This window comes from Kryptolebias marmoratus, linkage group LG15 (genome assembly GCF_001649575.2).
Source record: "Kryptolebias marmoratus isolate JLee-2015 linkage group LG15, ASM164957v2, whole genome shotgun sequence".
NCBI lineage: Eukaryota > Metazoa > Chordata > Actinopteri > Cyprinodontiformes > Rivulidae > Kryptolebias > Kryptolebias marmoratus.
Window position 1 is genome coordinate 4,084,277 of NC_051444.1, and position 7,757 is coordinate 4,092,033.

General features: G+C 43.4%; 1 protein-coding gene across 1 annotated transcript in view; it reads left to right on the forward strand.

The window, feature by feature from the left end:
- Positions 1–7,757, forward strand: part of gpc5a (glypican 5a) — a 164,208-nt gene that overhangs the window by 3,991 nt on the left and 152,460 nt on the right. The window contains exon 2 of the mRNA XM_017440511.3: positions 392–553. Coding sequence (XP_017296000.1) covers positions 392–553 — 162 coding nt within the window. The remainder of the gene's footprint in view (positions 1–391; positions 554–7,757) is intronic.

Genomic DNA, 7,757 nt, shown 5'->3' on the forward strand with positions numbered 1-7,757 from the left:
CATCCATCCATCCATCCGTCCGTCTATCTGTCCATCCATCCATCCGTCCGTCTATCTGTCCATCCGTCCGTCCATCCATCCATCCATCCATCCATCCATCCATCCATCCATCCATTTATCCATCCAACCATCCATCCATCCATCCGTTCATCTATCTGTCCGTCCGTCCGTCCGTCCGTCCGTCCATCCATCCATCCATCCATCCATCCATCCATCCATCCATCCATCCATCCATCCAAACAGAATAAAGTATAAACAATAAAACCTCGGTGTGGCAAATAAGACGTTTAAGAAAAGAAACACTTTTCTTCACTTCACATTTTTTTTCTGGATGAAAACAGACAGATTAGTCATTGAACATTTTGTATTAAAGTTCTGCTTCTGCCTTCAGGTTCCGACCTTCAGGTGTGCACGTCCAAAACCCTGATGTGCTGCACCAAAAAGATGGAGGAGAAGTACCAGGTGGCGGCCCGGCGGGACCTCCAGAACCTCCTGCAGATGTACAGCAACAACCTGAAGACTCTGCTGTCACGCAACGTGGCCGCTTTTCAAGGTACGTGTTTGTGTGTGTTTGGGGCGTCGCAGCTGTGGCTCCGTAAACACTCGCTGTTTATCGCGTCGACGTGCCGGACGCGTCTGAAGGACATATTTGTGTGCCTCTGAGCTGGAGTGTAGGCTTTGTGTTGATAAAACGGTGGAAGAGTTGGTGTTTCGTGTGTGGAAGGCTCCACTTCAGAGCAAACAGAGCTGCGTCTGATCTCCACCTCAGATCTGCTGGCTGTAGGGGAGGGAAACGTACCCCAACACTCTGCATCCCAGCATGAAATAAGGTTTATTTTTTTGTGTTGTTGCCTCACTGAGGCAGCGTGAAGACGACGTCCATCGCTGAGTTTCTTCTGTCTGTCCTCTCCTTTCAGGCAGAGACTTGTCTTTTTCTGCCCGGTGTGGCTCGTTTCTGTCCTGCTGATAGCCGTCATATGAGGGCCCGAGGCCCTGTCCACACGAGAACAGTTCTCCTTTTTTTCAAATTCTTTCAGCGTAGCGTTCAGACAAAGACGGCCCCTATGAGGTGGGTTTTCAAACTAGGTTCCAGGATAAAAAAAAAAGCTTTAAATGCCACAACTTGTTTTGTTTTGGTGTGAACAGACGAAAAAAAATGCAGCTTCTTTAAAAACTGTTCTGTTATCGACCCACCTTCTAACCTGATCCCAAACCAGGCGAGACGAGACGCATCGACAGATTCCAGCCATGTTTGTTCCTCAACCGTCATGTTCTGGATTATTTTACCCAACAGGCAAAACTGATGAACAGTATCAATACGAAAAACAAACAAATAAACATCACAGAACAGAAAAAACTACAATTAGAGGTCGACCAATATTAGTTTTTCTTTGCTTTTATTGAGAAATCAGAGCAGCTGTTGGTTGATGTTTGACACCAGTTCTTTTAGTTTTGATTAATATGTATTTTTCATTTAATTAATTAAAACAATAAGTGCTTAACCTAAATAAACGTATAGAACCACCTGTATGCCGATTATCAGCCGATTAAGGAAAGCTCTTCCCTTCAACTGTCCATGTCTGGTTCCCGGGCCTGAAAGTGCTCACTGTGTCCACGTTTTTGGTCGTCGACAAAGCGGACGTTTCACTTCGTCGCAGGTCCACAAAAAAGATTTGGTTTCTTGCCATCAACATGAACAAAAATGGATGAAGTGTCCTCCTTTTGCTGTTGTCAGTTTTGCATTTTTTGAGCCAGCATCTGGTCACCGATGACGTCATGTACCCTCGATTTAAAAAAAAGTCCCGCCTACACGCCCTAATGGGTCGCAGTAACGTGACAGTACGAGTAACTAATTAAAACTGAACGTACGGGGAGTAAATCCATATTTGAACAAACGGCAGCAAGGTGAGAACTACGTTAAAAAACCTTGGAAAGTAAAAAAAAAAAGGTTTGAAATGTGAATTTTTTAGTTCGAAAGATGTCCAGTTTGTTTACACGGAGAGGTGAGACTTAAAAACTGCACTGGGACCAGCCACCAGGGGGCGCTCGTTTCATGTGGCTTCAGCTTCCAGCTTCCTGTCTTGTCTCTGGTTATAATGTAGGTTGATGGTTGTCATAGTTACAGCAGCGTTTTGGTTGTTTTTCTGCATCTCTTTCAGAAACGGTGTTGTGTTTACGAGGATATTTTTTTTTTCCAAAACGACAGATGCAAAGATTTATTTGGAAAAGAAGGCAGACGAAGTTCCCAGGTGGACAAGGCCTGAAGTGGACGTCCCCGCGTGTCTCTTCCATCCCCCGCCGTCCTCTCCTTACAGGCAGCAACTTGTCGTTTCTCTCTCTCTCTGTCAGATGAGAAGGGTGGGCAACAAACGCAGAGCGTTCAGCCTCAGACATATCATTAAGACAATTGTCTTTAAAGCTGCCTTTCAGTTTAAAAGCGGGCTGTTATCCCCCCCTCCCCCCTTTTCTGCACTTGCTAATACAGAATCGCTCAGGAAAAGGCGAGACTTGCACGCTAATCAGCTGATAATGGGTCCGCGCAGTCCGTTNATAGGAAAGTCTTGCTTGATGACAGTGTTTCAGTCGCGGTCTGTGGGGGTAATGCCCTGTTTTTTCTTGGGAAACGTGTCATCTGCCTGTTCAGCCTTTGAACTTGAAATAAAATTCTTACTGTAGTGTTAAAAAAACCAGCGCTGGTAAAACTAAACTGCTAACATTTCTGACGCCGTAAAAAACACAGGTCTGGCGCAACTTTTGCATCCAGCCTGCACAAAAAAATGAAAATCCTTTTATTACACGGAATGAATATTTAACTCGACTTAAAGCCCGCTCAGACGCAGTTCTGAGGAGCTCTCACATGGTTTCACCTGAGGAATGGCAGCTTGTCCTCCCTCCTGCCAAACCAAACAGAGTTCCCCGTCAACATCGTCTCATCAGTCAACAAACGCCGCCGTCTGTTTCTGACGCAGCTTCAGCCTCTCTGCCAAGCCTTTTCTTTTACAGTTATTACAATTTAATTCAACTTATTTGGTTTCATCGTTTCTCCAAACTGTAGCCTTCTGTTTTCTTTAAAAAAAAACACAGACACTAGAATAAATAAAGTGTTTCCTTCAAACCGTGCAGAAGTCTTGAATCGTCCCTTATTGTCCAGACTAAGGTGCTCTTGATCGATAGTTCTTTGGACTTTTTGAAATTTAACAAACATTGAGTAAGAGTGACAGAGAGTTCTGTTGGAAGATGTTGCTGGAATAATAACTGCTGAAATAAAAACAAAAAGTAATGACCTTATCAGATCAGCACTAAGATCATCTTCCTGTTTTCAAAAATGACAAGATTCAAAAATAACTTCACGTATTTCAGCTTTTAGGACTCAGACTTTGTGTTGGGAATGACTTTAAGCTACTAAAACGCCCAATTTTAGCTCAATAAATGTAAAAATTGATTTAAAGCCAAATTGTTTTTTGTGTTTGCTGAAGTTGATTAGCTGTGACGACCATCTTGAATGAAACTGACAGTTGCAGATGTAAACTGACAGTTGCAGATGTGCCTCCAGTGATTACTTTCAGAGCATTTAATTAAACTCCACCCAGCTGTTTGTGAGATTTTGTGCTAACAGGCAGACAGACAAAGGAACGGAGGTAATTACATGATCGCCTGCCGGTAAACATTCTGACACTGATGGAAATGTGATTTTTTTTCTGTGTCTCCAGCTTGTAAACACGCTCGGCTAACGAAGCTCATTCTAACGCTGGTATTTGTTCAAATGTTGAGTTAGACCTTTTGACTTGCAGTCTACCGTGTCAGTAAACACACACACACACACACACACACACACACACACGAGCCACCCAAGTGGCATTGTTGTATCCCTGTAGACTTCTTAAAAGCTTTTGTTGCACAGAGAGGCCTGACTGTGGCACTGTTTGGATGGGAAGCAGGAAGGGACAAAAAGCTCCTTAGATCTCAGCGGTGAGAATGAAGGAACCGTCGGGCTTAAAGATGAAAGAATCACAAGCAGAGGATTTAATCAGTTCATCAGTGTTTTCGTCTGTGTGTGTTTGCAAAACGTCTCTCGAACAGCCAAACAGATTTTAACTCATCTCTGTGGTATCCAGTCCTGGTCCTGGAGGGACAACTATCCTGCAGGTTTTAGATGTTTCATGGTCTTCAGCAGGTCTTCAGGTTCTGTGAAAGCCTGGTATTCACTCAGTCACTCAGGCGAGGTGTGTCAAAGCAGAGAAACATCCAAAACCTGCAGGATGGTTGTCCCTCCAGGACCAGGATTGGACACCACTGGTCTAAACAAACATCTACAACCCACTCTTAAGATGGCTGCCGCAGCCAAACACGCAAACGGATGTAACCGAGTCACTTCGACTGGGAGAAGATTTGGCGTGGCAGTAGCTGAGAGTCATCCCAGAACGCGCATTTTCAAGATTCAACCAAAATGGCCGAAACGCCATCAGTTCCCAGAATAAAATGATCTTTGAGTCGAAGGCATGAGAGGCGGCGGGCGACGTGCATCCCATCAGGAACGTTAGGTTTAACAGAAGAGGCCTCGTGTCTTCTGTAGAACAAGTTTTCTGATTTATGACTCATCAGAGGAAAAACAGAGATTTATAACTTGGGGATATTGCAGAGATTTAATGATGATTGGCAGCTTGCACTGTAATTTGAGAGACATCAGAAAACAAGCAGAGAGTATAATGTGTTACCGCCACAGACAGGAAGAAGGATGAGTTAAAACCGGGTCAGTTAATGTGGTCATTTGTCTTCTGCGAAACCTTCAATTACGCCTCTTTACGCGAGGCAGCCGAGGAGAGAGAGGGACGAGGAAAGCAGAGGGATAATCGGGTTTCAGTCGGACTGGGAAATCAAATAAATCTAGTAAACACCATTAAAATGGTAGTTTTCACCGGGAGACATGCTTAAATACCTTGCAGCTCTTTCATATCCTGATCTTAGCCTAAATGCTGTCGTTCTTTCTGGCAATTTTAAATAAAGTACCCGTTTGATGACACGCTGTCAACAGACGACCTTTAGGCTCTCCTGCCCTGTCAGTTAACCACGGCGTGTTTTCCTTCAGCTGTTGTCAGGTTTCTGCACTTCAACCCACACAATGTGCAAATATGCAGCCCGCCGAGAAGGCCTTCGGGGGTTGGGGGGGATCTTTTCCTTCATACCGGGCAGGTTTGTCTCGCTCCCATGGCAACCGCCCTAAGTGATCCCAGTGTCCCGTCAGGCAGGAGTCACGTAAAAGCCGAGGCTGCGGCGCTTCTCCGGGTCAGAATCGGATCGGGCGTTTGATTTGTGCCGTTCGTAATTCAGCAAAACAAACATTCCACCACAAAAATCCGGAAAAAGTCTTCACAGTTGAGCGTGTTATTTAAGGAAATGTGCTACCATGTGGAGGACTCAAAACCTCCCGCCTGCAGAGTTTCATAACGTATATTTCCTGTTTATGAAACCTGAAAACACACCTATGGATTCTTTTATTGACGTGTTGCTTCCTGCTTCCAGGACGGAGACCTGAACCGGCTGTGGTTCCATGTTTTCTTTTTTTTGGGGGGTTTTAAAGCTTTTAACACAGCAGGTTCCTTAGTTTCATCAGGAGGTAGTAAAGTGAGAATTTGATCCAGATGAGCTGAGATAAAAATCTGACTCCAAACGTTCGAACAGAACAGTTCTAAAAAACAGCAAACACTCAACAGCCGACACTTTAGAGCTAAAACTTGGAAAAAGAAGCTGGAGAAACTGTGTTTTCTGCAAAAACACAGCATGAAAGAGTCGAAACTGAGTTTTTAAAGCTAAAGAAGACTAGCTAAAACCCAAAAGTAGCAAAACATTAAAGCAAAAAGCAACAAATCGCTAGTTAAAAGTAGCAAAATGGTTGCTAGAAGCTAAAAGTAGCAAAAGTTTAGCTTAAAAGGAGGTAAAGGCTAAAAGGTTAGTGAGAAGTTAAAGGAGCAAAAGACTAGCTACAAGCTACAAACAGCAAAAGGCTAGCTGGAGAAATAAAAGTAACAAAAGGCTAACCAAATGCTAATTGTAGCAAAACGGTAGCTAAAAGTAACAGAAGACTAGCTACAAGGAGGAAAAGTTAGTTAAGAGATAAAAGTAGCAAGAGGCTAGGTAAGTATAGCAAAAGGATGGCTAAAAGCTAAAATAGCACAGGGGTAGCTAAAAGTATCAGAAGGATAGCTAGAAGCTAAAAGTAGCAAAGAATTTCGTTTAAAATGAGGTAAAGGGTAGCTAAAAGCTAAATGTATTAAAAGGTTAGTGAGAAATACAAAGGGCAAAAGGCTAGCTAGAAGCTACAAACAACTAAAGGCTAGCTGAAGAAATAAAACAAACAAAAGGCTAACCGAAAACTAATTGTCGCAAAATGCTAGCTAATAGCTAAAAGTAACACAAGACTAGCAAAACTGAGCAAACAGTTAACAGCTAAAAGTAGCAAGAGGCTAGGTAAATGTAGCAAAAGGATGGCTAAAAGCTAAAATAGCACAGGGGTAGTTAAAAGTATCAAAAGGCTAGCTAGAAGCTAAAAGTAGCAAACTAGCTAAAAGATGAACATAAGAAAATGGTAAGTGGAAGCTAAATTTAGCAAAAGGCTGTCTGAAAGCTAAAAGTAGAAAAAAGCTAGCTAAAAGCTAAAAGTAGCTAAAGGCTAGCTGAAGTCTCAATAGGCTAGCTCGAAGCTAAATGTAGTAAAACAATGGCTGCTTAAAGAAAGAAAAGAAGAGCCAGTTTCCTAAAGCCGATTTTAAAGGAACTGAAGATATCTGAAAGTGTTTCTACAGGACTAAAAATGTTAAATATTTTTAAAAAGTATAAAAGTTACTAAGACCAGAAGTCAAAGCGCTCAGCTGTCAGATCTGAACGACTAAAACAGAACGGAGCACAAAGATTCAGACGTGGTTAGTCTGCAAAAAACATGGAGGAAAAATAAAAAACCCAGGAAAACAACCCAGACTGATGCTGAATCAGCTGAATCTGAACTGCTGTCTGAAAGGAAGAAGTGCTCGGCCGGGCTGTAAAGTTCAAGAGTTTTATAGAAAAATAAATAAGCAGAATGTTGTGCAGCCTGAGCATCAAAGCGGACGCAGGTTTGTGTTTAGTAACTCGGCTTTAAAGCTTCACAAGTTCTACAGAACCGCCTCGCGAGCAGGTCAGGACAGGCTGCTTGAAGGTTGAAGCTGCTGAGCGTCTGCGGCTTCGAGCTGCTGTGACCATTATGACTCTGCGGCCTGTGGTCTTCCTTCCAGGCACTGTGTCATTTTGGTTTTTAGTCTGGGAGGAGAAAAGGCAATCAACATGAGACACGGGGATTTAACTGAGTCAGACAGTCAGTGTTTACACTTTTACTGGCGTTGGATCTAATTGGGAGCTTCTGTTTCCTGAGGAGAGTTCAGGTGGAGCCGATGAATCGGGCTGACTGCTGGCTCTCATCAGGCAGCCGTGTTTTTGTTTATCTGCCCACCTTTTTACCCGTTCAACAGAAAAACAAAGACCTGCGGCCCCCACATGCTTATTCAGAAACTCACCCTTTTTCGGCATGCTTTCTGATTGGATAAATCTGCATTTTGGAGGATTTGGATGATTTGATCCCTGTGAGGGTAACGAATTTAAAGCGGACACTGTACCTGTCTGTTGCGGTGAAGAGAGAGCTGAGTCAAAAGGCGAAGCTCTCGATTTACCGGTCGATCTACGTTCCTACCCTCATCTATGGTCACGAGCTTTGGGTAGAGACCGAAAGA